The 17,706-nt window shown below is 40.6% G+C and overlaps 2 protein-coding genes across 3 annotated transcripts in view; one reads left to right on the top strand and one right to left on the bottom strand.

Moving 5' to 3' along the window:
- Nucleotides 1-5,206, top strand: part of si:ch211-283g2.1 (sodium- and chloride-dependent GABA transporter ine) — a 66,947-nt gene extending 61,741 nt beyond the window's left edge. For both annotated transcript variants that reach the window (XM_050041086.1, XM_050041087.1), the window contains exons 11-16: nucleotides 781-893; nucleotides 986-1,126; nucleotides 1,232-1,331; nucleotides 1,964-2,064; nucleotides 2,181-2,348; nucleotides 4,060-5,206. In XM_050041086.1, the coding sequence (XP_049897043.1) occupies nucleotides 781-893; nucleotides 986-1,126; nucleotides 1,232-1,331; nucleotides 1,964-2,064; nucleotides 2,181-2,348; nucleotides 4,060-4,212 (776 nt within the window). In that variant the 3' untranslated portion in view covers nucleotides 4,213-5,206. The remainder of the gene's footprint in view (nucleotides 1-780; nucleotides 894-985; nucleotides 1,127-1,231; nucleotides 1,332-1,963; nucleotides 2,065-2,180; nucleotides 2,349-4,059) is intronic.
- A 2,280-nt stretch (nucleotides 5,207-7,486) lies between these two features.
- The window catches only part of dhrs11a (dehydrogenase/reductase 11a), a 36,197-nt gene continuing 25,977 nt past the window's right edge, over nucleotides 7,487-17,706 (bottom strand). The window contains exons 2-8 of the mRNA XM_050041091.1: nucleotides 13,836-14,045; nucleotides 10,868-10,962; nucleotides 10,192-10,321; nucleotides 9,366-9,458; nucleotides 9,203-9,268; nucleotides 7,890-8,022; nucleotides 7,487-7,852 (exon numbers count right to left, since the gene is read on the bottom strand). Of these exons, the coding sequence (XP_049897048.1) occupies nucleotides 7,981-8,022; nucleotides 9,203-9,268; nucleotides 9,366-9,458; nucleotides 10,192-10,321; nucleotides 10,868-10,962; nucleotides 13,836-14,045 (636 nt within the window). The 3' untranslated portion in view covers nucleotides 7,487-7,852; nucleotides 7,890-7,980. The remainder of the gene's footprint in view (nucleotides 7,853-7,889; nucleotides 8,023-9,202; nucleotides 9,269-9,365; nucleotides 9,459-10,191; nucleotides 10,322-10,867; nucleotides 10,963-13,835; nucleotides 14,046-17,706) is intronic.

The following is a 17,706-nucleotide window of genomic DNA, read 5'->3' on the forward strand; positions in this document are numbered from 1 at the left end:
GCGGACAGAAATCACCTTTTGGACAGCACGGGGAAAACCATAGATTTTAATATTAACTAGATATCGGACGCCAAGATGTCGCCTATTCAGTCCAATGGAGTTGCTCGCCTGGCATATGCAAAAAGTTTTCTAGCTTCTGGGTTTACTTCCGCGGTATGCTGCCAACTGAACATGCGCAGTAATGTTTCTCCCACTGGCCCCGCCCATGAGTTCCTGCTCAGCTCCTAGACTTTAAATCATGATGACGTCCGGGTTTTTAAATTGCTTTTCTCAGCTTGAAGAAAGTATTACAAATACGAAATCACCATGGCTCAAAACTTCAGAACAGACAGAGTCACATTTGACCTTGACTGCGGTTTGAAATGTCCTGTCAACAGTTTTACAGATGCGTCTTTTACAGTGGTGGCCTATGGGGAAAATGCTTTTTGCTGCAGGGGATGTTTTTTTTGCTGCAATACCGTGAGTGGCCACTGGGGAGAATGTGCTGTTAGGCTGAGCTGCTTTCCTGGGGCCCTACCTGGCGCGTACACCAAGAAAGTTTCCTAACTTGTGGTGCATGAAGTCTGGTTATAAACTCACCACTAATTTTTATATGGGCATTAACAGCTCACAATCCAGTGACACATTTTGGTTTTTAAACCTCCATAGTCTCACTTAGTGATACAAATGTTGATAAATTCTTAACATATCGCTCTGTGTCTGTCTTTAGAAAAGCCATAACTACGTTTTTTCAGTCATTAATGCTACACTGACATCTTGTGTGTTTGTTTGTTTATCCAGGTCCAGGACTTGTTTATGTTGTTTACCCACAAGCCTTTGCCAACATGCCAGTGCCTCAGCTCTGGGCTGTGATGTTCTTCTTCATGCTGCTTTGCCTCGGACTGGACAGTGAGGTAGTTAATGGGGAAAACATCACAACATCAGTGATACTAGTGTGATTATTTGCAGCAATCCTACAGAGATGTTTTGTTTTCTTTTTTGCCAGTTTGCAATGGTTGAAGTGATGGTGACCAGTCTCATGGACGAATTTTATTCACATCTGATTAAGTTTTTTAAGCGGAAGGAGCTGTTTGTTCTTGCTGTTTGTAGTGCAGCGTTCCTTCTCGGGATTCCTTGTGTCATGCAGGTAAAGACTCTGATGTACTGGATGAAGTTTAACCAAATTATATTCAGATTATGAAATCATTAGTCTCATTTTAGCTGCAGATCTAAAGAGTGTGTCTCCTTTCAGGTGGGCATCTATGTGTTCCAGCTCATGGACCATTACACTGCCATAGTGTCCATTATGTTTCTTGCATTCTTTGAGGTTGTAGCCATCTGTTGGAGTTACGGTGAGCAATAAGTTGTGTTTTTTTTCACAGTGGCCATTTAATACAACGGTCTCCAACAGTGGTCTGCAGCTTGGCAGGTTTCTTGCCATCCACCGTCCCCTCCACCTCCCAATGACAAAGTCAGCTCATATACTACATCACTTTAGCAACATTGATATGATTCAGATGAATCTAACAATGGCAGCTGGGATGGTTAATGTTATTTACATCAAAAGTACACACATTTAATACATTTAAAGGTCAGATGCAGTGGTGGAAGACGTATTCTGATTTTTTACTTCTAAAGGTCAAAGCAATACCACAATCAGTGGCGTAAGGTAGTTACAACGGACACTAATGCACACTAGTTACTAGTTACAAGGTGTACACACACACACACACACACACACACACACGCTTTGCTACTTTTTCCTCCTGTTCGTTTCTCTCTTGTTCTTTCGTACTGCCACTTTTATGTTTGAAAGGCATGACCGCTCGCTGGGCTGGTAAATATTCTCAGCTTTTCAGTCTAATATGTGTATTTTTGACTTTTATCTAGCTTTTATTCTCGTGGCCAAATAGATGCTGTAAAAGTCTGTCAACGTGCAAATAAAATGTCATGGCTGTTAACTGAAGCAGCGCTCTATGTGCAGGAGTGACTCGACTTTCAGACAACCTGAAGGAGATGACTGGAAAAAGACCAAACATCTACTTCAGACTGTGTTGGCTGATAGTTGCTCCTGGGCTGGTCACTGTGAGTCAACAGGATCAACATCACATCACTTAGAGTCAAGATTTGTTTTTACCCCAAAGCAAAACTGAGATACAAAAGTGTCACAATTTAACGTTATATGTTTCTTCTTTTGACAGGTTATCCTGATTTTCTCCATCATTCAGTTCAAACCAGCCCGCTATGAGCACTACGTCTTCCCTCCCTGGGCTCAGGGGGTCGGCTGGGTCATTGCCATGGGCTCCATCATCTGGATTCCTTTGGGTGCTGTTCACACACTGTGGGTGCTGCCTGGCTCATTGATGCAGGTGATACACATTTACCATTTGCTTTTCTCCACCCAAGACACTGAAGGTGGTACATGGTATTTTTTAAAGAATTTCAGGGCTTTTATGTTTGCTGTGACATAACCAGGTTTTTTAATTTTATTGACTCATCGAGACATTTCAAGCCATGTCTGTTGCAACATAACCATGTATTTCAAACAACATGCTGGGACATGTCCAACCGCATTTGTTGCAGCCAAACCTGGTCCTTTTTAACAACACGTCGGGACATTTCCAGTCGTGGTTGTTTGGACAAAACTGGGTATTTTTCAAAAACACGTTGGGGACAAGACCGGGTATTTTTTTAACAATACGTCAGGACATTTCCAGCTGTGTTTGTAGCAACAAAACCGTATTTGTTGCGACCAACCCAGGTATTTTTTTTTATGAATGGTCAGGTCATTTCCAGCCATGTTTGTTGCAACAAAATCTGGAATTTTTGGCAACATATTGGGACCTTTTCAGCTGTGTTTGTTGCAGCAAAACTGTTTTGAAAGAGTTTCGGGACATTTTCAACTGAGCTTGTTGTGACATAATTTTTTTTATCATGCCGGGACATTTCCAGCCATGTTTGTGCGACATAACTGGGTATTTGTAATGACACATTGTGACATCTCCAGCCGTGTTTGTCGGGACATGACCAGTTATTTTTAAAGACACGCCCGGAGATTTCCAGCCGTGTTTGTTGTGACATAACTGAATATTTTTAAAATTACGCCAGCACATTTCCAGCTTTGTTTGTAGTGGCAAAACCAGGTCAGTTTTAACATATGTTGAAGCATTTCCAGCTGTGTTTGTTGCAACAAATCTGAGTATTGTTCTTTAGACATGTCAGGACATTTTAAGCCATTGTGATAAAACCAGGTATTTTTTTAAACACATTGGGGGCATTTCCAGCCATGTGTGTGGTGTGTCAAAACTTAGTATTTTTTTTTTAAAGTGTGTCAGATTTAGGGGCATTTATTGGCAGAAATTGAATATAATATTTATAATTAAGGTAACCTAATAATATAACTCTTTAGTTTATAGTCACCTGAAACTGAGAATTGTGTTTTCATTACCTTAGAATCTGCCATGTATATCCACATATGGAGCAGGTCTTCATCCAGAGAGTCTGCCATGTTGTTTCTACAGTAGCCCAGAACTGACAAACTAAACACTAGCTCTAGATAGGGTCATTCACTTTTTCGCTTTTTTGCATCTGCCACTGGAGTCGCACACATCTGGCACACAGAAGAAGTTTCAGTTCAATCAATCAATCAAACAATCAATTTTATTTATGAAGCCCAATGTCACAAATCACAATTTGCCTCACAGGGCTTTACAGCAGTTCTGCAACATCATCGCTGAATGCCACTATATCCTACACACAGGACCTTTTCTTAAAACTAAATTGGGATATTTTCAGCCGTGTTTGTTGCAACAAAACAGGGTATTTTTTAATGACACGTGAGGAGGTTACTAGCCGTGTTTGTGGCGACCAAACTGGGTATTTCAAGCATAATTTTCTCCTAACCCTACCCACACATTAGACATTTCTGCTACATATGAAACATACAAACGTAATATATTTGTGGTTTGTAGAAAAGTACAATGCCAAAATCTAGTTTAGCGACTGGGTTGCTTGCCATGTCATGTTCATATAAAATCAAGCTGTATGTTAATATACACGTTACATACATTTCTCCCACAGAAACTTAAGCTGTCCGTCACACCATACACCCTGAATGAAATATCAAAGATGCCGTACTATGAGAGGGGAGGAGGAGCTGAACGTCCAGGCATAGCCGTCATCAGCTCCAACATCCATCTACCTGAAAAACCTCCTACTCAGACAAACATGTGATACCTCTGTGCTTCGCACTATCCTGATGTCCAGCTAGCCACCAAGAGTGGTAGATTATTAGTAAGTTCAAGTTAATCACAATTTTTTTTTTTTGCCATAAATCTTAAACAACCTTCTGGTAAGTTAAACAGAAGTCGACTGAAAAAATTATTTACATGGTTGTGAAAATCTATTGCTGCATATCTGCCATGCAGATATATTAAAATGGCCATTTTTGTGAGCCTACTGATCAAATATGTTTAGTTTAACTTCTATAACAGTTTAGCAGATTTTTAATGTGATAAGATGTGGAAAGACAGAATGTACAGTACATCTTAATGTCCGGCCAGCACTTCCTCATGTGGTGCTCAGGACACTGCACACATTTCACCAGCCTCATTTCTGGACTCAACTTTGCAAAGGGTGCCATCTTTTGGCCATGATTGTTGATGCAGTTTGGAGTTTTTATAAATCTCAGATCAGTAAATTTAGTACATACATTTTAGCCTGTAAAATGACAAAGTCATGCCACTATTTCACACTCATAGTTCACACAGCTGAACTTTAGCAGACTACTGAATAACCTCCCTTAAAGACATAAAGTACTGTGGACCCATTCATTGTGGCTGACTCATTTATTAGGTCAAATGCAACAGGGCACTGCTGATAAAACTGATATACACAGGTGGTAAATAAAGTAGTACGTGGGTCATGCAATTATGTCATGTCATGTCATGTCATGTCATGTAAGGTGTAATAAAAACATGTCACAAAGTCCACAGCTCGTGTCTTCTTTCTGTGAAATCAGGTTTTCTTGTGAACATTAACACAGGCCATTACTTACTTTTGGGCAATTGTTTTTATTAATTCATTAAAGGAGATATTTCCACTGAAAGGTACACATCTCTAGGGTATGCATGTACACAGAGTTAGTTTCTTCCCCTGCATAAGTTGCCAGCGTTTCCCTCTTATAGTTCCTCCTCATGAATGAATCCAAAGTGCAGAACAAGTTAAATTACACAGGCAAAAAGGTGGACCGTAGAAACTCCTGCTTAAAGGAACACTTCACCCCCGAAATGACCATCTGTATATCAATTACTCTCATTGTGTTATGCTGAATGCACTAAAACCTTTGTTTTTCTCGCAAGCCTCCACAGTGAACCAAGAACCCAAAAATAGGAGAGAATTTCTGATGAACTGAACCCATAGGGGTCCACATTTTCAGAATCCATTTACAAACTCTCACACACCTCGTGCAGTATAATCAAGTCTCATTCATCCAGTTGCATGCTCAGTACTTCCCAAACAGACAGTCCTTTCTAACAGGGAACTAAACAGAAAGTGAAACTTATCCATGCTCTCTTCAAAGCCAGACTCCATTGACGAACAAAGTAATTTTACCTCGCTGATCACAGGACTTCCTGGTCTAGCGCTGCCTTGATTAGTTAGTCTGTTTGTGTTATTGTGACTATGGTGAATCCGAACTAACCCTTTATTACACCACAGTCCCACAATATGGCAAAAAACCTAACTGATCGAGACAGCGCTAGACCAGGAAACTGTGTTCAACGAGGTAAAATTACTGTTTTTGTCAGTGGAATCTGGCTTTGATGAGAGCATAGGTAAGTTTCACTTTCAGTTCAGTTTTTAATAGCAAAGTTTTTGAGAAAATGCACGTATATGCAAAGCACTGAGCATTCGAATCGATAAAGTAGACTTGGATTATACTGCCAGAGTTGTGTGAGAGTCCATAAACAGACTTTTTTTAAGTTCTTCTGTTGTTGATGTATTTCACTGCTAAGAGGAAAACTGGGCCGTCCATGGAATGGAAAGATGCAAATAATTCTAATATTTGTGACCAAAGAAAACGAGAAAAAGGACTGTGGCATTTGCTGTTGCTCAAGAGGCAGAAAACCCCCAACTGCCAGAATGCACTGTGCCGCACCAGACCAATAAACACCCGCACAGGTAGGTGGCATAATGCGAATTTGTCTGTTTGACACAAATGCATGGTGATGCAGTGGTTAGCACTGTTGCGTCACAGCAAGAGGGTTCCTGGTTTGAACCCCAGGGTGGGGGAGCCCTTCTGTGCTGAGTTTGCATGTTCTCCCCGTGTCAGTGTGGGTTTTCTCTGGGTGCTCCGGCTTCCTCCAACAATCCAAAGACATGCAGGTTAATTGGTGACTCTACATTGGCCGTAGGTGTGAATGGTTGTCTGTCTCTATATGTTAGCCCTGCAATAGTCTGGCCTCTTGCCCAATGTCAGCTGGGATAGGCTCCAACGCCCCGCGACCCCTAACAAGATAAGCTGTTATGGAAAATGAATGAATGAATGACACAAATCGTTTAAACGGTAAGCTGAAAACAACTGAGGCGAGAACAATGCCAACAACTCAGTTACAGAATCTTGGTTCATATTTGATCAGCGTTGCCTAGTTTTACCGTTTGATCCCAGTTTTTTCGGCCTCTGCTTTCATTGTGCAGGAAACAGTATGGCACCCACTTCCTGTTCACCAACTCTCGCTACTACAGCCAAACACAGCACTGAAATATGTTTCTGAAATCATTTTATGCGAGAAAAAGACAGTGCAGTAACATAATATTGATCTATATTCGATCAGCACTGCCTTGTTTCACCGCTTGATCAGATTAAGGTCTGAGTTTGGGAGAGAGACAAGGAGGGGCGGGTCATGTCGCTTTATCTGCTTCTACACTCTTTATGTCTGTGGTTGTGGCATCAAGTGATATGAAAATGCAAAAGTACAGCCTGTATTTCAAGCAACAGGCCTGGAGAGTGAGCCAAACACTGCCAGATGACCTGTTGTGCACCACCCGCCTCATCTGGCAGAGGGTGGGGGTGAATATCTAGGTACTGGTTAGATGGAGGGAAGTTTATTTGATACTACCCACATTATTTTGATACAAAGCTGGTTGAAAATCAGCCAAGTACCCCTTTAAATGGGGACCCTTGTGACCCTTCTTTACAGTTTTCTTCACCAATTCAACATAACACACGGGGTGAGTCATTGACAAACATGATCATTTGGGGAATGAAGTATTCCTTTAACAGAAAGCGGCTCCTGCACTTTTCCAGATTCCTGAAACCTGGATCGATCCAAACAAGAGTAACTGAAAGTGTTTGTGAGAACATACGGTGAGTAAAGGTTGCAGGGTGGACAAACTGTCGATGGTTAGTTACAGTGGGTAGTATCGTCTATGGTTAATGAGTGTGAGACCACATCTATCTATGATCAAAAGTTAAAATATTTATAAAAAAAAATTAAACAAAAAAATCTTATAAACAGCAATTACTCTTTCCATTTAATTTCAAAAAGATATGTCGTATGTCCTACAAAAACAAAAAACGTGCAATCAATGGCATACTCTTCCCTCTGAAGTGATGGTCGTGCAGATGACCACAAAGCACAGCAGCAGCAACTCTCTCCTCTGTTATTTGTTCCGACTGTAGTTTGGACTCAGCTCAGTTCAGGACCGGGCTCGACGATTCACAAATACCAGGTCGCTGCATTCAGTAGTATTTCTGTAGTGGTTTACAAAGTCCAAGCCCTTCATTTCCTCACACAGCCTCCTCAAGACTCCAGCCTTCTTTGACCACGTCCCTGCAGATCCAACACAGCTATAGTTGATTTGTATCCCCCCCCCCCCCCCCCCCNGTACCCCCCCCCCCCACCCCCCCACCACCACCCTCTTCCCTCGCCCAGCAGAGGTCACTAAGGAGTCACCATGGCTGCTGTCTGTCTGCTCCTCCTGCAGCTTCCTGTTGCACTGCTATGACACCTGCTCTACTGGCCTCAACTGCAAGTCTCCAATCTGATGACACAAATAAAAGGAGATCATTACAGACACCAATGCCACTCACCTCCATCTGATGCATTTGATGGTATAAAAGCCAGACAGACACAGAAAGAGCAACAAAATCCCCAGAATAAATGTTGGCATTGTACGTTTCTGACCCATATGTGCAAATTTGTACATTTCACATGCAGCAGGTATGTTTTAAACTTCATGTTTCAATTTTCAGTTATACATGTATCTGCGCTGTATATAGTGTGTGGTAAGGTTGAGGCACAAAAAATGCTTGGTTAAACATTATGTTTTGGTTTAAAATACCCAGTTTTGTCACCACAAATACAGCTGGAAATGTCCCAACTTATTAAAGATATCTGGTTTGGTCACAACGGTAACGGCTGGAAATGTCTCAATGTCTCACCAAAAATACAAGATTATGTTGCCACAAACACTGAAAATGTCTTGACATCTCATTTAAGACATCTGGTTTTGTTGCAACAGACACAGCTGGAAATGTCTTGCTAAAATATCCTATTTGGCTGTTATAAAAAATGACTACAGATGTCCTGACGTCTCACCAAAAATATTGGTTTGATCAACACAAACACGGCTGAAAATTTCTTGTCATCATGTTAAAAATACCTGGTTTTATTGCGACAAAAATGGCTGGACATGTCCCAACATCTCGTTAAAATTACCCTGTTTGGTCACCACAAACACGGCTGGAAATGTCTTGACGTCACGTTAAAAATATCTGGTTTGGTCACAATAGACACAGCTGAAGTGTCTCGATGTCTTGCTAAAATATCCTACTTGGCTGCTACAAAAAACGACTGAAAATGTCCTGATGTTTTGCTAAAAATACCTAGTTTTATTGTCACAAAAATGGCTTGAAATGTTCCAAAATCTCATTAAAAATACCTGGTTTGGTGGTTACAAACACGGCTGGAAATGTCACTGGTCAAACAGCGTGCTGTTGCTCAGCAGCCTGCTTGGCAGCCATCTCGCCTAGGTGTCACGCCATCCACCATCCCTTCCTCCTGATGTAACTATGCATGTAATCTGAGCTATGTAACTTTAGAAATGCTAATATGATACACATATGATACATGATAACACATACAAATGTAACATCGATGGTTTGCAGAAACATACAATGCCAACATTTTATTCTGGTGACCGGCTGATAAGAGAGCGATACCTGGACATGAGGAGGGGCACTGAGGATAAATGTGACCGCACTGGCTATGTCTTCTGCTTTCAAACACTGGAACAAGTGGAGAAAAGAGGAATTATTGATGCAACAGTGTTCGGATATTTTCACTTTGTGAAATACATCTTGTGACTCTCAGTCAAATGCTTACTTTCATACTCTCATACACCGCAGCTGCTTTCTCTGGATCGCTGTTGTGGTGCCGGAAGGCGAACTCAGTCTCCACTATTCCAGGAGATATACACTGCAGGGCAGGAAAACACATTACACACGGACATAAGAAAAAGGGTAAGTGCATACTGTATGTAGAGCCATTTATACAGTGGTGGAAAAAGTATTTAGGTCCTCTACTTACAGTAACAATAATAATAATGATAACTTTATTTGTTGAGCACTTTTCGATCTGAAAAGCAAAGTGCTTTGCTACACCAACATATACACTTAAACATATATATATATATATATATATATATATATATACCTTTACGCATGCATACATAAACACATGGCTGCAAACACACACACTCCCCCACACACCGGAAGTCTATCAACTGTCAGGAGAGGCCAATCTGTAAAAGTAAGTTTTCAGACTTGATTTAAAGACGTGAATAGAGTCAGCTGATCTGATGCTCAGTGGGAGCCTGTTCGAAAGCCGAGGAACAAGACCTGAAAAGGCTCGATCACCCTTTGTCTTAACCTGGACTCTGGAACAGTTAGAAGAGCCAGACTAGCAGACCTGAGGGGCCTGTTTGGATGGTACGGTGTGAGAAGCTCAGCTATATAGATCACTGAGCTGTGGTGGAGGGGAAGTATAAAACTGCATAACATGAAAAGTACCTCAACTTTGTACATAAGTACAATACTTGATTAAATGTACTTAGTTACATTCCACCCCTGTGTTAATGTGGTCTGATATGCGAGCTGCAGCACAGGCAAAAGAAAATCCTGCACACTCTGCTGGTGAATAACCAACTCACTGTGGCTCTGATGTGGGTGTTTGCCTCTCGCAGCTCTTGCCGTATCCCCTCAGTCAAAGCAGTCACAGCGTATTTAGTGGCACAGTAGAAATGCTCATCAGCACTCGGCACCACTCGATGCCCACCCATACTGCAACAGGAAGATAAAGAAACAGATGCACAAGCTGGTAACCACATACTGTAGCTGGGACTTGATCAAACCCCAGCCTCTGTTTACGTGTCATGTTTTTTAAAATGCCTCCACTTGCTCATTTATACGGCAAGATTTCTCACAGAGCCCGAGGTGACGTCTTCAAATTATACATTTTATCCAACCAACAGTCCAAATCCAAAGATATTCAGCTTATTATCATGTATGACAAAGAAAAGCATCAAGTTCAGCGCATGTAGAGGAAGAGGGACAAGAGAAGAGAAGAGCGAGAGACACGCCAAAGAATACGACAAAGTGTAGAGTGTGGGATCATTACAAAACAAAAACAGTTCAGTGTGTATTGTAAAATGGAGTTAGCATACCACAATAGCACATCCTCAATGCTACATCACCTGAGTAGAAAACATCAAGCATATGCACTGAGTTCGCCAAGCGGCCAAAACCACCCTGAACATACTGGCTGAGGTGTTTTCAGATTAATCTATACATTTGTTCTTGGATTCAAAGGTCATCTGTATGGCTTACCTGTTAATATTGATGATGTGGCCGTCGTCCACATTCCTCTCCTTCATTGATTTGTACGCCTCACGGGTGCAGATAGACAAGGCTAAGACATTCACCTGCAGGGAAGGTGAAGACAGCAGCGTCATTAATGTTTCAGACAATCTATAAGTACAAATAGCCCAAAATTCATGCTGTGTGGAAAAAAATTAGTAAGTTGATATCATTTGCAGAATTTGCAATATTCAAGAAGGCCGTGTGATGAAACTGTATCAGCTCAGGTGACTGATATTTGCTGGGTCACTGTGTTAGACTAGCTGAACCTGCTGTTCCCGTCCAGCGTGCGGCCTCTAAGCTGCTCCCGTAGTGACACTGATAGACGGCAGGTTAAAGCCATCGTGGTGGCAAGACAGGGGGAAGTGACCAAACAAGGTCAGCATGGAGATTAAACACAGGCTAAAAATACACACTGCTGTACACACGTTAATGTGGGCTGCCATGACAACAGATGGACGAGTGTTGCGAATGCGGGACTCTGGAGACAGAGACTTTAGAGCAGGGGGGGTCTTCAGTGGTCAAGAGCTCAATGAATCAGAATGTAACGCCCAAACAAGAGAAATAGTGCTGGCTTTCATTAGTGGGCCTCTGCTGTGCCAGAGCGTCTCCTCAGAGCCAATGAAGCAGCCTCTGTGAGGGGAGGGGACCTCTGAGGGAGACCCCTGTGTCCACTCTTATTCTTTAAACAACACAAGCTCACAAACTGTGGACGCCAATGTGACCTAAAGATATAAAATACTGTTGGTTATAATTAAAAAGACCTTCTCAAAATAATGATATAGTATCTCAAAATAATGAAAAATTCAATATTTTGATTTAGGCATATTTTGAGATAAGAAGTTATTATTTAAAGCAAATTTCTCATCATTGAAAAAAAACCCATGTCATTATTTTTTGATTCCAAGTCGTTATGTTAAGAAAGTTTCAAATTCATCTGAGACACTATGGCACAATTAAGTCATTATTTACAGATACTTAGTCGTTATTTCATCATATAGTCATATTTCAAGAGTTTATCATTATTTTACAATACTAAGTATTGTAAGAATTTCTTATTATCTTGTGATACTAAATAATTTTGAGAAAAATTAGTCAATACTTTGTGATATTAAGTCATTAATTTTTAAACTAAATAATTATTCTGAGGAACTAAGTCATTATTTGAGATACTAATTCATCATTTTGAGAAACTATGTCATTATTTTAAGATACTAAGATGTTATTTTTAGGAAATAAGGCATTTTGAGATACTAAGTCATTATGTCTAGATACTGCGTCATTACTTTGAGATACTAAGTCATTATTTCAGTCCACATTATTTTGAGAAACTAAGCCATTATTTTGAGGAAATAAGTCATTATTTTGTGACACTAAGTTATTATTTTGTGATACTAAGTCATTTTGAGATACTAAGTCATTAGTAAGAGGAACTAAGTCTTATTTTGAGATACCGAGTCATTATTAAGAAGAACTAAGTAATTTTTAAAATACTAAGTCATAATAAAAAGGAACAAAGTCTTATTTTGAGATACTAAGTCATTATTTTGTGGAACGAAGTCATTACTGTCAGGACCTCAGTCATTGTTTTGAGATACTAAGTCATTATTAAGAGGAACTAAGTCATTATTTTGAGATACTTAGTCATTATTTTGAGGAACTAAGTCATTATTGTCAGGACCTAAGTCATTGTTTTGAGATACTAAGTCATTATTAAGAGGAACTAGTCATTATTTTGAGATACTCAGTCATTATTTTGTGGAACGAAGTCATTATTGTCAGGACCTAAGTCACTGTTTTGAGATACTAAGTCATTATTAAGAGGAACTAAGTCATTTCGAGGAACTAAGTCATTATTTTGAGATACTTAGTCATTATTTTGTGGAACGAAGTCATTATTGTCAGGACCTAAGTCATTGTTTTGAGATACTAAGTCATTATTAAGAGGAACTAAGTCATTATTTTGAGATATTTAGTCATTATTTTGAGATACTTAGTCATTATTTTGTGGAACGAAGTCATTATTGTCAGGACCTAAGTCATTATTTTGAGATACTAAGTCATTATTAAGAGGAACTAAGTCATTTCAAGGAACTAAGTCATTATTTTGAGAAACTTAGTCATTATTTTGTGGAACGAAGTCATTATTGTCAGGACCTAAGTCATTATTTTGAGATACTAAGTCATTATTAAGAGGAACTAAGTCTTATTTTGTGGAACGAAGTCATTATTGTCAGGACCTAAGTCATTATTTTGAGATACTAAGTCATTATTAAGAGGAACTAAGTCATTATTTTGAGAAACTTAGTCATTATTTTGTGGAACGAAGTCATTATTGTCAGGACCTAAGTCATTATTTTGAGATACTAAATCATTATTAAGAGGAACCAAGTCTTATTTTGAGGAACTAAGTCATTATTTGTGATACTAAGTCATTATTTTGAGGAACTCATTTATCATTTGATAGTAAGTCATTATTTTGTGGAATCAAGTCATTATCTATGATATGATAAGTTATTAATTTGAGATACTAAGACATTATTGAGGAACTAAGTCATTATTTTGTGATACTAAATCATGATTTTGGGATACTAAGTTGTTATTTTGAAAAAGTAAGTCATTATTTTGAGGGACTAAGTCATTATGTTGAGATACTGAGTCATTATTTTAAAAAACTGTCTCATTATAATGAGGTACAGGATCTTGTTTTCATGACAATGGCAGAAATGGGCTTCCATACCACATAGAAGACTCACACTGGGCAGCCATATCAGCTACTCCTTCTGCTTTTCTGCTTGAGTAGCACAGCCATAAAATCAATATGCCATAAACATAGGGGGATAATTCCTCTGACTATCTCTATCCTAAATAAATATGTTTCTCTCCAGCTTGTTCCAACCTAAGAATCCCTATCTGTTTGTCTGTGTGATCCACCCACGTCGATCATGTTCCTCCAGCCCTCGGTCTTTCCGCTGAGCAAGGGCTCGTTGTGTGCCAGTCCGGCATTGTTGATGCACACGTCCACACCCTTGTGCAGCGTCTTGATAGCTGAAAACATGGACAGGATCTCCTCCTCGTTGGACAGGTCACACTTGTAAGGGATCAGTGTGCCGCTGTAGCCTGCACTCTGACATTCTGCTGCCAGCTTCTGAAAACAAAGACGAAGAAAAAAAAAAAAAATCAGAGCCAATTTGACGACATACTTAACAGATTTGTTCGAGGATGATAAACACAACATTTTAACTCTATGGGTTGCCATACATTTATCATCAGGACTGAGACACTGTTAGGCAAGAGTTAGAAATGATTAACCTGCAGCACCCTACCCACTCAGACACTGAGGAAGCAGCGAGAACGGGCAGCCATAAAATCAACAGCACATCAGCAGGGGGCAACCTTACAGAACAACCTTACAGTGAAGGCAACATCACTCCAGTGTCTTTTCTCTACCTGATAATAAAAAGCATGGTAACTGAAATTCCACTTTCTACCAAATATCTAAATCAGGACCCGAGATGAGAAGAAGCAAGCTCTGCACTGACGGGTTGCCTCTTCCTTCGGGACACAGCTGGGCTGAGCCAGCTGCAGGCTGAGCAGGCTGCACTCCAACCAGGTCAGCTGGCCGTCCACAACTGTGAGGTCTGATACATACTGACACAGATCCCCCTGCCAGGCACAGCTGCACCAGTCACCTGATGTCTTGCTCTGGGTGCCAGTCAGACAGGAGGGGGCGTGGGTGAAGAGGGTGGGGCTGGTGATGATGCACAGCACTGTAATACTAAGCTGTGCGAGCGTCTGTGCAGCCAGAGGGACAAAATATTTAGGAATTCGACATGTAGATGCACTAAAGGTAAAATTGACCCACTGAACTTTTGTGATGGGACATTTTGGTGTATTGGTCTTATTCAGTACATGAAGTTGCATTCAGATACGTCCAGAGCGGGGGTCAGGGTTTTGTAATGTGCTACCTGCACCCACCCGACCCATCATGAGAGCCAATCCACACCACACAACCCACAAAAATATGCAATAATCAACCACCTGAACCTGACTGCAAACTGCCATCTATATACATTAGAGCAGCACAATTGTCAGGTTGACGACAGTGGTCGATGACTGTCAACCATGGGTGATGGACAATGGCATTTTTTGTCTGATGTACTCCCACAGAGCCCTCGGATGAGGTCAGACTCAGAGCTGATTGCCTATCAGTCTGACGATGATTTAACTTCTGGGGGCAATGGTAACTTTTTCAGGTTCAGGGTTCAGGTGCAGCTAGCAGATATCTGGATAACATATCTGGGCCAAGACTTCCTCTTCTGTGTGCTGGTCATTGTTTAAAGTCAACGTAGCAAACTGAGATGTGAAAATGGGATGGACAATCTACAAGAAAACAATCATTGATAATGAGAATAAACATTAGTTGCAGCCCTAGTTCATCAAATTAATTAGTATCTCATGTGTCTCCTGGTACCCCTGGTTGGGAATCACTAACAATATAAACAACCAACAAATTAATGTTGGTTTGGTCTCAGTCCCACATAAAGAAACAGCAAGGTCTTATTTCCAGATTCATCCATCAGAGCACCAGTGGACATCTCGTGCACAACATGTGACATGTGATAACAGACCAGAATTTAGAGCAGCCATGTGACATGATATCTACCTGAGTACCTGAGAGGGTTGGGCTGGTTCTTTCAGTCCAGCCAGGCACACAGTTAACAGACTCACACAAACTCCACAACTCTTTCAACTATTTCTTATAGTCCGCAACACATGACACATTCATTCTGTGCATGGATGCTGAGTACTGAACCCTGCTTTAAAAGCAATGTGAAGAACATTGTAAAGATAATAAGTACATGTTCATAGCTCACAATGCTGAGCAGGGCTTTGGTGATGCAACTAATCCCAGACAAGAGGCAGCATGACCTAATGCTTCATAGGTTCCTATCTAAAATTTCATGACTGTTAACAGTCTGAATATGAATGAAGAAGCAGCAACATGTACAGAAAGGTGACTACAGTAGGATCTTCTGTTAAGTGTCTGAAACCCAGACGTTCAGTATATCTGCTGATCGGCTACTGCAGCCACTCCTTAAGGAACCAACTTGTGAAGCCTGCTTTTTATAATCAGGATGAAATTGGATTGAGGGATCATTTGGGCTTTTTTTTCCGAACAAATACGTAATAGAGTGAATGCACCCTCTCTCACACTTGGAGTGTGCAGATTTCCCTGCTCTTCCTCTAAGCTGTTTAACTGGGATTATCCAGAGAGAAGGCATTACCCGCATAAAGCTGTCAAAATGCTAAAACACTGAAAACACTTGTCTCATCTGTAAAGACTAAAACCAGCTCTTCTGCTTGTGTTGCAGACAGGTTAACGATTCCTTTTTGTCCATGTGAAGCTGTTGTGATGCCTTTAAACGTAAGTATCTGAATTGCATTTAGACCAAAGATCTTTACTTCACACTTGCCTGAATCCCTGGAGGGACAGGAAGACAGACTGGTGGAGAGGCTTGTCTTTATTCAGAAAGGAGGTTAACATAAAGAGGAAGCCATGCCAGTCTGCTGTTAGAGGGGGAGAATGAGTTGTGTTACTGAGGTTTAAGTGGGAGCAAACAGGCTGTGATCTTGGTCCAACTACAGGAAGTCTCAGGCTGTGAATCTCTCTGTGTGTTTCTGTGTGTGTGTGTGTGTGTGTGTGTGTGTGTGTGTGTGTGTGTGTGTGTGTGTGGGTGAGTTCTGGCACCAGCTGTACTGCCATGGCCAGTACCAGCCCTCAAACTGGCCACGCCTACAGCAATCGCACTATAGCATGCCGCCCCACAGATAAGCAGCCAGGCCTGAACGATGTGGCAGCAGCACACGATTCATTCATCACGATCCAAAATGAAACTGGATATCCGCATGTTAAAAATGTTTGGTTTCACACCTTTAAAGCAGGGATAGAAAATGAGAGTGAGAACACCACACAACACGTCTCTGAGACAGACTAACACACAGCAGTGCTGCTAAAGGAGCCTCAGAATAAAACTGAAGATAAGTATGTTTGAGGGTGAGGTGTACGAGGCGTCCACATACACACCCATATCAATTTAATGCAGCATCAGATTCCAGTGAGCCAAAATGTGCACAATATTCTCAGAAAAACTTCAGAATTTTCAGAATAAAAGTAATAAATTTACATTTTTAAAGTTTAAAGTTATAATTTTTTTTTTTTTTGATATTTTTTGGGGCATTTTTTAGCCTTTATTTGATAGGACAGACAAGTGTGAAAGGGGTGAGAGAGGGAGTGACATGCAGCAAAGGGCCACAGGCTGGAGTCGAACCTGGGCCACTGCGGCAACAGCCTTGTACATGGGGCGCCTGCTTTACCACTAAGCCACCGACGCTATAATTTTTAAGTTTAAAATTTAAAGTTGCAAATTTAAGATGAAAAACTTAAAAAACTGGCTCCACATTTATATATTTTTTATACCTACAATGGTCCTAATGTGCCATCATACATTCTGAAGTACTTGGCATGCTCATTTTATTTTGCTTTCTTGTTTTTCTTTGGACAATCCTCATACAAGCCTATTTTCATATCATTTGTATTATCAGTTGTTTTCATATGGTTTTGTGGGTGGTTATGGAAGACTGCACAAAGAGCTCTGAAACGCAAATAAAATCGCTGTTTGCTATTACCCAGACAATCTTGATAAGATCAACACTGAACGATAAAAATTCTTACAATTCAAAAGACAGATGATGTTATAACAGGTCATAAAGCCTTTACGTGTTACAGTAATGGGTGTACATACACC

This window comes from Epinephelus moara, chromosome 3, assembly GCF_006386435.1.
Source record: "Epinephelus moara isolate mb chromosome 3, YSFRI_EMoa_1.0, whole genome shotgun sequence".
Lineage (NCBI taxonomy): Eukaryota > Metazoa > Chordata > Actinopteri > Perciformes > Serranidae > Epinephelus > Epinephelus moara.